General features: G+C 33.5%; 1 protein-coding gene across 6 annotated transcripts in view; it reads left to right on the top strand.

Moving 5' to 3' along the window:
- Positions 1-7661, top strand: part of LOC114877528 (synaptotagmin 1) — a 65307-nt gene extending 57646 nt beyond the window's left edge. For all 6 annotated transcript variants that reach the window (XM_029190209.2, XM_029190204.2, XM_029190207.2 and 3 more), the window contains one exon: positions 234-7661. In XM_029190209.2, coding sequence (XP_029046042.1) covers positions 234-428 — 195 coding nt within the window. In that variant the 3' untranslated portion in view covers positions 429-7661. The remainder of the gene's footprint in view (positions 1-233) is intronic.
- Positions 7662-12321: the final 4660 nt, after the last annotated feature.

A 12321-nucleotide genomic window follows, 5' to 3' on the forward strand; every position in this document is an offset into this window, starting at 1 on the left:
AGTATTCAATCAAATATCAAAGTGCTAACAAATAAATTTCTTAATCATTAAAAATTTCCTTTTCAACGCTTTCATTCCCTTTACGCTCTTCTACCATACTCTTGTACATATATTGCCAACGATTTTGCTCTCCTTGGAATGCCTTGTACAGATTATCTTTAGATTCTTACGGTCCGGAAGACATGGTAATACACGATCTAAGACTGACAACTAACACGTGGTTTCACGTTTAGAAAGTGCAATTGGTTGTCACGGTAGTCGATTACGATCGTATCGGCACCTCAGAACCCATTGGGAAGGTCGTCTTGGGGCACAACGCGAGTGGAACAGAGTTGAGACACTGGACCGATATGTTGGCAACCCCGAGACGTCCTATTGCTCAATGGCACACGCTTAAAGATCCCGAGGACGGCGACAAGAAAGACTAAGTTCGTTTCGAAATTGTCCAGGTTTAAGGTAATGCACACCAAAGGTTCTAAGCAGTTACGACAAATGTACAGAAAAAAGCATTTCTTTCGTTTTTTCGTATGTTTTCCGTTTTACGCTTTTTGCCATCCCTCCCTCCCCCTTCCCCTCACTCGACAAACTAAATATATATATATATACTATATATATATATAAATATATGTATATTTTCCAATGATATCCACGATTCCACTGTACGAGGATGCAGGATTTCTCTGGACAAACGAAAGAAACGAGAGATGTGCAAAAGAAAAATTTGAAAAAAATGAAAAAACATGATAGAGAAGAGACATAAAATGAGATGCAACGATCTCTCGATGTAGCTGGTCGTTCTATTTAAAAGAAAAAAAAAGAAATATAATCGTGCACGAGAATGATAGAGAGAACGTGAGACGGATGAGAGAAAGACAGAGCGAAAGGTAGAATGAAAGGATTAAATACTAAGAAAGAGAGAGAGAGAAAAAAGAAACAAAAGGGGATAACTTTAGTAGATATTAATAATCTATTGCTAACTAAACAATAAACACCACCAAAATGGTTTTAGTATTAAATATGTTCTCATGGAGTGTAGTGTCTTGTATATACGTATATCTACTATACTTTCTTCTGTAGATGTAATGTCGAATGAATTTAAAATAACGCGTCTCCTCCTCGAGGTATCTCGATGAAGCATTGAGTATTTGCAACGCGTATGTATCTTTTATTTTCTCAAATACGAGTTCTAAATAGTAAGATAGCATGTTTTTTGTTCGTTGTTTAAATTGATGGCACGTTTTTTGATGAGATGTTTATAAGATAGCGATGCTGTTAATCTTATTAGAAATTATATTATATATATTATATTCCGCGTATAATATATACGACGTAAATCGTGTTGGACTGTGTGAGCAGTAGTGGAACATCAACGACGTTTGTACAAATCGATAGTCGTGTTCGTGCAAAAAAAATAAATGAACAAGTATAATTACCTATAGTTATAATTATATTGTAATCAATACATATAATAGAAACTGAACGGTTTCGTCATTGTAACTTACCCGATCGCCTTTATATGATTTCTTTTGTACAATTCAAATGCGAACTTTCCTACTGTTTCTCTTCTTTGTATTAATATTTATTTGCTAGTATTTCAAGGAACGATGCATTGAATTTTTTTGCAAAACGACAATGCTTAGATCGCGATACCTTTGTACTGGTAACGACCATAGACTATGCGCTACCTGTACGGGTAACTCGTCCGATCAAAACGAATCTCCCATCAACGCAGAGGACGGGAAATTCAAAAACTTCTCTAATAAAATACAAGTTTCTACGGTTTCACTAGCGAACAAACTCCACAGAAGTTTTTGTTGTAATTGCATCGTTCGATTATAATACTTTCACTAGCATAATTTCATAGTTCACTTGTTTTATCGATAAAAGTGTTATAATCGATGACTGCACGAATGGTGGTTTGTTCGTAGAGCGAGACTGAAATAGAACAAAGGAATACGTTTTGATTAGCGAGTTACCGAGATTGAATGTGCGGAATTGTTGGTAAACATTGTATCTTTATCCACGGGTGTTCGTTTTTCCCGCGATTCTGCATGTTCGTTCAAAATATACATACATGTGTACGTGAAATTGTAAACATATTGGTGTACACAGTGTTTCATAACGTGTGGGGCCCTGTTCAGCAGAAGATTAGAGACACGGACATTGTAAAAGGAGTTCCTATAGACATACATATACTTGTCGTCAAATCAGACTTCCCTAGGGAAAATAGTAGTATAGGAGAAACAGAAATTCCCAAAATGTTAATTTTGATGATATTAATATTAAAAGTAATTTAAATTAAAAAAATATATAATTTTTAATTATTAAATATCAAAAATTTGGCAAAACAATAAATAAATATCAATTCAAATTTTCCCGCGTGAACATTTATATATAAGTGGTGGGAAGCAACAAACCAATATATATATATATATATATATATATATATGTATATGTATATGTATATGTATATGAGATCCTCACTTCTACATCCTCATTCTTCCTGTGGTTACCTAAGAGGTGAGGTGAAAGCTCACGGAAGCCCAATTTGATTATGAGTGCTCATCATAATTTCAACCTAACCTCCAAATTACATTGTTTGATCCTTGTTTTTGAACGACTCTGTAACTTCTAATTATTCAATTATATTAAGTTTCTATTCTCTTATCGCATCAAACGTCTAAATACATTATTAAATATCTGTGTCAAGACAATTATTTAATTAATTCTCATAGCAAAATAAGTTAAAAAATAGATTTATCGTTGGAAAATATTAAAATAAAAAAAGTGACTATAACTTAAAAATAAAAGTAAATAAATCTATACCTTTTTCATTGTCTTTGTGTTTTCTATCAGTCATTGAAGCGAGTCCTGTACATTATGAAACACTCTGTATATATTTACCTCGTGTTATATATATATATATAGATACTGTTATTGTTTTTCAAAACGTAATAGGCCTACCAATTGTATAACTTGCGTCATCATTTCGTTGAACTGTTTCTCGGATAATGAGCGTAAAGAAAGGAAAAAGAAGAAGGTTAGTGACGAGTCCACGGTGATTCTTTATTGTATCTTGGGAATTGAAGGAAGAACATAAAAGAAGAAAAATGTTACGCGGCTATTAATGATACGTTCCAGGCTAAACTTTACGAAACAATTACGAACGTCCTGAGATCTACAAAGCATTATATATTATATATACTATATGTATCCTTCGAGAAAAAGATAAAGAAAAACGATTGTTAGAAAACTGATTTTATACAGTATTAACTGAGTTTGACTGCTATCAAACAAAAAAAAAACGAATGTTCATATATTTTATCGCATCGTTGACTTTGAAGCTTCGAATTCGACTGAAAGAAAGGAAAAAGAAAAAAGAATGGGTTGATAGGTACAATAAATGTAGTTTTTGCGTGAGTACGTGTTTTAAAGCTAAGAAAAAGCACGTTTTATTAGAAGTCCTCGAAAGAAATACCTTCCTTCGATGCACCGCATTTTTTTTTCACTCAGTCATCAGTTAACATTGATGACTTTGCGAACGAAAAGAATGAGCATCCATGTAAACGGGCCTTAACGCTTTATCGAGTTCTCCTTCCCTCGTCCAATCGTGGTCGAGCAAATGCATCGTAACTTTGTAAATATCACGCAGAGATTTTCTCAGTTGTCGTTAAATCTTCATAAATTCCATTCGAATCAGCATCATTGCATCGTAGTAATTAGAAACTTTTGATTCCCCGTGCGATTCAATCTTTCTTTTTCTTCTTTCGAGCATAGTACGTGTACTTACTCTACGTTTCACGCAACCTTCACCAGATAAGCATTGCACGTGATCAAGTTGTAATAAGCATGTAACGATATCACTACCGGTAACGATATTAGTAGTAATATTAATTATTCGTAACAAAGAAAAAGATATCATGAAGAAAGTGTTAAGGTGTATTCAACAATTTCGTAAAGCTTATCAGTTTACTGCTGATCAGATCAAAGTCCTACGCCCTTTCGAGTTTGAACAGGTACTGTGTTTATTATATTAGTACAAAGGGTTCGTTGTATATTTGGATCTAGGTTAAAATTATAAATTTTTAAAGTTATGTTTATCAAATCAACTTTTTACTTATAGTTATTTTTTGTATTTCGTTTTTATGGAATTTATGAACTTATTGTTAGTTCAAATAGGACGTTGTACACCGCCGAGCAAAGAGGCTTTCCTTAGGAAAAGTGACGATAAAGGGGAAACAGCACTATTACTTACTATGCAGGGTGATCTTCTCGCAGCCGGACACAAAGGAACATTGGCGACAATGAAACCCTTGACCGCACCATAAAGAGGTCCGCATTGTCACGTGCCAGCGGGGACTTAACCGGGCCGAAACGACTCTGTATCTTCATGGTGCGGTCAAGGGGTTCATTGTCACCAGTTCCTTTGTATCCGGCTGCGAGAGGATCACCCTGCAGTCGGGGGCAGACTGGCTATTGGGAGTTCGGGTAGATTCACAATGGGCCGGTAGGGATTTGGGGCCTAATTAATTAAAATTAGGGGTAAAAACTTAAGTTCCAGTCTGCCTCTGATTACAGTACTCGAAAATTTCAATGCATTCTATGTACTTTTAGTTTGTCAATACTTATTTTAATATGAATTATTTTTAAAATACAGTTAAGTAAAAGATTTAAAAGGCGAAACTTTTATTTAATGGATGAATTTAAATATAATCAACAGCCTCATATGAATGATTATCTTGATTATTATTTTAGTCATTATATTATCATTATTAAAAATAGTAATTTTCAAAGTCCTAATTTTGAATAGTATATTAATATTAATTTTTAATGTTTAATTATTAAATATTATAAAACTTTTCTCGCAAGTGATGGGTTCCTTCCAGCAGGCGCGATGCTGGATATTGTACAAATACGACAAACCATTTGTACCAATGTGATAAAACAGAAAGAGACCAGAGGAAGAGCTACATATGTATGTTAATTTGAAAATGTCTTCGACGGATTTCATTCCATGTATTTCCAGGATTTCAACGTTAATACGATAATACATTTAATTGTGTACCTGTTATACCATGCACGCTATATAAAAAAAAAAATCAATGTTGCTCGAAGTGTAAAATTGAGAAACGTTTCATACAATTCTGCTTCGGGGAACAATGCGCACCGTCGAATACATGAACGAAGTACTCTTCTGAATTTAGTTATCTCTCTGTATATTACAAAACGCGAAAAGAGAAAAAAACAATAGAAACATTTGGTTAGAAATATATAGAAATTCGTATCAAGATTATTTTTTGTACGTTATGAAAACGATGAAGTATCTTCGTCAAATGTCGACTGTTACTTATTTAACAACGGTGTAACGTTAATTTAATGTATTGCGTATAAATTTAGTGTAACGTTAATTTAATATACAGAAAAACGAAACATGGATAGATAACGTTTCCCATTTCGTCAGTTTTGTTAAGTTTATCGACCTTTGGAAGGGTCGTACGAAGACTCGATGCCAGAGTACCATCGCCGCTCAGAGTATCTAGTCCATAAATAAAAAAAAGTACGTTAAGACATTTGAGAGAAGAATGCATACAATTACAACTTTGCCGACAGAATATTCCAAAAAATACGTAAGCACGCTTGCATTAATCATTATATCCCTTGGAAACTACATTCACTATCTATATAACACCTCAAACATGCATATCAAACATTGTTCCAAGCTTTCCTTATATTTTTTTAACAAAGCTTTAGAAACATCTCATGCTTATATACATAATGCAATCATAACTTAAGTCTTAAATAATACACTTTGTATGCTAGAATTGTACATCAGCACTGTCCATAAGAGAGATCCTTTACATGTTTTGCAATTTCACTGTTTGGCTCGCCCTTCAGTCTCCTCAGCACTCATGAAGTCACAGGATACCCATCAGTCCCATTTTATGGACTCTGTGATAAGTGTCAAATAAGCCATAGTAGGAAGTCGCTAAATTTTATAAAATGTATACAGTAGCTCTAGTGGATAACACTTCAGTGGTCTATAATGATATTACCTATGGGAACATTGGTCCATGATGACATTGTCCATGAGAGCATTAGTTTATAACAATGTTGTCCATGGAAGCATTAGTCTATTGTGATGCTGCTATGGGAACATTGGTCTACAATGACATTATCCATGAGAGCATTAGTTTATAACAATGGGAGTATTAGTTTATAATCCATAATGATACTATATGTTGGAGCAGTAGTCAAGAACTATGCTGTCCATAGGAGCAATAGGCTAGTAACAATACTGTTTGTGGAAGCATTGATTTATAATGATATTGTCTGAGAAATCACTGGTCTATAACTATGCTGTCTATGGAAGCACTGCTCTATAACAATATTGTCTGTAGGAATAGTGATGTATAACAATGCTATCCATGGAAACACTGGACTGTATCAATGCTGTCTAGGGAAACACTGTCTATCTAGAGAACCACTGGTCTATTTCAATGCTGCCCATGGAAACACTGATCTATAACACTGTTATTTATAGAAACATTGTTCTACATCAGTGCTATCCATAGAAGCAATAGTTCATAACGATGCTATTCATAACAGGTATCCTTAACATGTTTTGGTTTTCCATCACCCAAATTCTGTATTATGTCCACATTTAAATACACCCATAATCTCATGGTCTGTTCGGAATCCCAATTTCTAAACTGTAGAAGCTGCTTTGGAAAACACTGACCAGTTATACTATTATCTCCAACAGTCATTTCCTTAATTCCCTATCATTTGTATTTAGTCTCCCTAACTAACCATCTTAAAATTATATGGTTCTCCAAACTTCTCTTTAATAAACAAATTCTTATCGAAAATCCACTCATAAACCCATTAATCCTCTATGAGCATACATGGATAGGTAATCCATAAAAATTTCCCAAGGACTCTTGTGGACAACACTGTATATCCTGCAGCGATAGTTTATAATAATCATCGATAACTGCGATTTAATTATTCACAGGTAATTCGATAATTCATGGTATTGATGCTGATTACAGCATTTCAGTCGGCAAAGTGGTACATTGATGTACTATCTAAGAGGAGCAGTCATTAATATGCATAAAATCGATCATCACGAGTAATATAGGAAGCGTAGGATAGAGGTGTATAAGTGTAGGCACGTAGAGAGGCAAATTCTTAGATAATCTCATTCCACTTACCTCCCGGATTCTAAAGTGAAAATCGTTTCTTGAATCCGGTTTTCTTATCGCGCGTGGATACCGCTTGAATCCATAACCGCAACACTTAACTAGATTTGGTTCTATCATTTTTTCAGGACCAATTACCATAAACGATTATATCGGTAGCATGTTCGAATCGTGTTATTATGCAGCATTGTACTTAAAACTTTCATGAGAAACGCCGTGAGCCCGGCATCGATCGAAAAGCTACGTGTTACTTGTATCAAACTACTTATATAGGAACTAAATCGGCGTTTTTTTCTTTTTTACACATTATTACATGTGTGTTCATATGGTTTTTGTTTGATTTCATGTTAATGTTAAGTGATATCAGACTCGAAGTTTAAATTAAAAAGTTTAAAAGAATGTTGATGTTATAAGCTTCACAATAACAATCATTAAAATACAATGTTACTTTACAACTGATTTTTCTGAAGTTACTCTATTATTTTTTAATGTTTCATTAACCAACCAATAGTGTACGAGCAAACAGCAGCGTTGGTACAAAGTGTAATCTAAGAACATGACTGACAACGAGACGTTAAAATACATTACACTCGCTTCACTCGATGTTTTTCTACGGTAAAGGCCCATTCACATTAGAACACACGTCCAGCACGGACCAAAATCTCGATCTAGTAATTCCTTCATACCTGATTGTTGATTGAACCTCCAAAATCGTTAGCAGATTCGAAAAGAAACTGTCTAGAAAAGTTATGTAGCCCTCGAATGGCGATGGCTGAGTTAACTGTTACTTATACCTATTTAATAGTGCATCGACTAAAAATTAAGCAAACAACAGATTTTCGTACATTGGAGAAATAATATCTAAAGAAATAGTATAAAATTTAAAAAATTAGAATAATAAAAAATCATGTTGGATCAGCATACAATAGATTCGGCTCCACCATTTGAGGGTTAATATAATGATCTTCAAATCATTGCACGTAATTCACGCAGTAATGCCTGGTCTACACTGCTATTTGCGAACAGCTCGCGAACATTTGTACCCAGTGTAGACCCGACATAACAAGCTTGCTGCAGACACGTGCGACAGAAGTATGTATTATACCATTTGATGACTATTATCGGCGCTACCTGTGTCCACGTAACGTCAAAATAGTGCCTTTCATTGTTTTTGAAATGATTTCTATATGTAGCGCCACTGACATATGACAATCGATCGATGTCGCAGTTCCCGACGTGATCGTAACACTTTCAGCACGGGCGTCATCATAAGACAACACGGTCAACATAGTAAAGTCACTGTAAAAGTATTAACCGGTTTAACGATCATTATACAATATTAAGCATCGTAAGATCAATCAGCACTGTTTTTCGATGCTTTAATTTACGATCTCGTTATATCATAGTCATTAAAAATTTGTCACTCGGTTTTTGGGTTATTTACCGGGCTGAACGTGTTAAGGGAGTTATAGCTGCGATACGAAAGAGAGAAAAGGACGTACGGATAACTGTCATGCAATTCGTATACTCATTACGTATACAAGGATAACGCTGAAACTTTTGAGAATCCATACTTCCATACTAATATTATAAATGCGAAAGTAACTCTGTCTGTCTGTTTGTTACCTTTTCACGCCTAAACCGCTGAACAGATTTCGATAAAACTTGGCAAGGAGATAGATTGCATCCTTAGGAAGGACATAGGCTATCTTTTGTTTTCCAAAAAATAAAAAAAAAAAACAGATTTCCGTGAGCTTCAAATATGTTATAGATCAGGCTTCGGAATTAACTGCTCTTCTCGGCCGATTTTCAGATGTCACGCCTCCTTTCCCGCGCCGCGCGTCTTGGCCTCCGCGGCGACCGTAGTGCTTGCGTAACCTCAAGCGCGTATCATATGACTCGCGTGTGGCGCATTAGGGCGACAACCGTAATAATAGATTTCCACATCACCCATGAGGTACTTACTTACTATTATCGATGCGTTGTTTTTTGTCACGCGCGATACATAATATGTGTATTTATGTACATATAAAATCGATTTCTTGATCGTTCACCTTCATCTCCCTTTTCTTTGCCATCTGTTTATGAAGTTATTTAAAAAAATTTGGTTGATCTTGATGTAAACTTGACTCTTATTCAATAGAACCTTTTAAACCTTATAAAATTTTGATCTGAAACATATTTTTTTTTTTCAAAAATATTGTATTTTATTTTCAAAATATAGGGAAGTGGGTGCCACACGGGTTGCTATTGCATATGCTTATATTACATATATTAGTAACATAATATATTGTGTTTTATATTGACAAATGTATTTTTGAAACACGTGTGAGAATTTATTTATATTAAAATGAGTTTAGCCATATAAACGTGAAGAGGAACAAGTGATCAGATACTTTCACTTTTATATATTAGTAGGGATAGGAACAGGGAAGTAGGGATAGGAATAAGGAAGTAGGGATAATAATAGTTGATTAAAATTCCCGGGCAGAGCCGGGTAACGCAGCTAGTTCATCAATAAAATTGAATATCTTCCGCGATATTTATCACTGTGCCATTTGTGAGTAATTTTAGGGGTCTGTTGCCATTTTCATAAGAATTTTCAAAAGTTTTAAAATGATGTACGTGCATAACTTACACCGAATACATCGGGTACAGTTATTGACAAGATTACCAATAATGAGCAGCGCTATTTAAACAAATCGGTCGTGGTACGAAAAATAATAATAAAATTACTAATAATACTAATAATAATAATTCAACGAGGAATACGCAACGGGTAGTTTTTTAGTTGAATAGACGCATGAGAAAATTTTAACGAAAAGTGACAATCGATCCGAACTGGCTCACGAACGTGTACGAAATGAGATCGAAAAGTAATATTGAAGGAAATTCAATAAATAATGAAATTTTTGATTTAAAAAGAAAATATAACATCGTAACATATTCAACACTGTGCTTGGCGATTGGAGCACGCTCGAAAGCATTTGGCGAAGTTGGGATATTGATCTACAATGATAAGAGGAGTGAACAAAATGTGCCTAAGACCTCGATGCCTGTGCTTTTTTACGATATAGTTGCTAATAGAAGTCGTAAAATACACCTAACAAATTCAAATAAAAATTTATTTTTACTAATATTTTAAACTTCATTCTTGTAAGTAATTTCAATTTTGTGTTTCATCTTTTTTTTTATCGTCATTAAGACGTTTGTTATAATAGTGAATATTATTTTGATAAAGAACATCATTTGGTAGCGATCATTACCGATCATCGGCGACACTGGTGATTAGTTAACACATACGCAGTCATTGAGATAAAATTATGATTTTTACTTCAAAATAATCAAATTAAGCTTGAACAACATCAAAATCAAATAAAAATCTAAAATTAAAGAAACTTGTTTCTTCATAGGTGTTTTATTTAGAATTTAGGACCAGTTCATCCATAAATATTTCATCTTTTTTTTATTTTTTTTTTTTATTAATGTATGTACACGTTTGAAATAATTAAAATACCTCTGTCTAGGCTGTTTATAACGGAAAAGTTTGTTTTAATTAAAAATAATAAATACTTATCAACATAATATGAATACTACTTTGCAATACAGTGTTGACCCACATAATCTAACTCTACCTAACCTAATCCATATAATCGCCATTTTGCGTAAAACACATCTGAAGTCTAGTACGATTTTATTTTTCATTTTTATAACTGTATTTAATTTGGAGATTAATGAGATGTTGAATCATTATTTCAGTGTATTTATTTATTAATTATTATGATTAATTCTTTAAATTAACAGTACATTATATTGCATTAATGTATGTTTATGTTTGCTAAAAGCTCAACAGCTTATTTTTAAAAATATATTATGACACTTAACATTATTGCAAAATTACTTATGATGAAAAAATAACTTATAACGATCTCATAAGTTAACAGATTATTTACAACGCTTGCCAGAATATGGCGCACAAAAAAATGTTATGGAATGTGACCAGGGACGTTTTACCAAGACTGCTCATAGGAATTTTGTCGCCCCTTGCAACAATATATTTTGTCTCCTTCTCCCTCCTGCCAGAAAAACTCTTACAATGGCGTCTTAAAAGCAATGATGTTAATTTTAATTTTAATATGGCTGATCCTAAATTCCAAATAGTAGTATTAGATAATGAAAATTTATAAGTCAATCAAAAATAATCACCACAATGATCAGTAGCTCTTAAATCATTACAAAATTTTATTATGTGAAAATTTAAATTTAAATAATTTTCTATCATTCATGTTATAACTTTTTTTTAATTTTATTACATTTGAGTTGCGTATAATTTCGGCCGATTTTGCCGCCTCGTGCAAATGCACCATCGGTAGAGCCGGCCCTGCATCTTACTGCAAAATACAATATGACGTATATTAGTTTTAACTTTTTCAATTACAATGCAATTATATTCTATGATAATTATATAAAAAAATGTTCTTTGTGGGCTTAAGAAAAGAATTATATTAAAATAACAATTTTCGAATTTTTGTGGGTTAACATTATAGGACATATTTCAAAGCAAAATTTGTAACGTTCATTTTTATCCTAAGTATTGGCTGCGAATGTGTTAAAATTGTACACAATTAAGTAATTAATTTTCTTTTTATTATCATTTAAAAAATGACGATTAAATAAAAATCCATCGAAAAGGGCAGCGCCAGTCTTTCGAGCATGGTCGTTTCTGTAAACAGTGACCTGATTTTTTAAAAATTGTTTTTTGAATTTCGAACCGATCCAACCGATAAACGTACGTGTTAGCATTACATATACATATAATACGAGACTTCAGAAATCGTAGATCTATAAATCGGTCCAAATGGCAGGAAGAGAAATAAAAAACATAACGATGTAAATAAAGAAAAAAGGAGGAGCAGTGAATCTTTGTAAAGTCTTTAGCTTAGTTTGACTTCTGTTTCTTTTAAGTCTCGTTTTTTCGCGAGTAGAACGATGCCACAGCAGAATATGGATAATAATTATTGAGCATTGAGTTAAAACAAAAACCAAAAAAAAATTTTTTAATTCTTCACTGTGATTCGGGTAATCGTAGCGCGTTGACATTACCGGCAAAAATGGGCAT

Source organism: Osmia bicornis, chromosome 6 (genome assembly GCF_907164935.1).
Source record: "Osmia bicornis bicornis chromosome 6, iOsmBic2.1, whole genome shotgun sequence".
In the NCBI taxonomy this organism is placed as follows: Eukaryota; Metazoa; Arthropoda; class Insecta; order Hymenoptera; family Megachilidae; genus Osmia; species Osmia bicornis.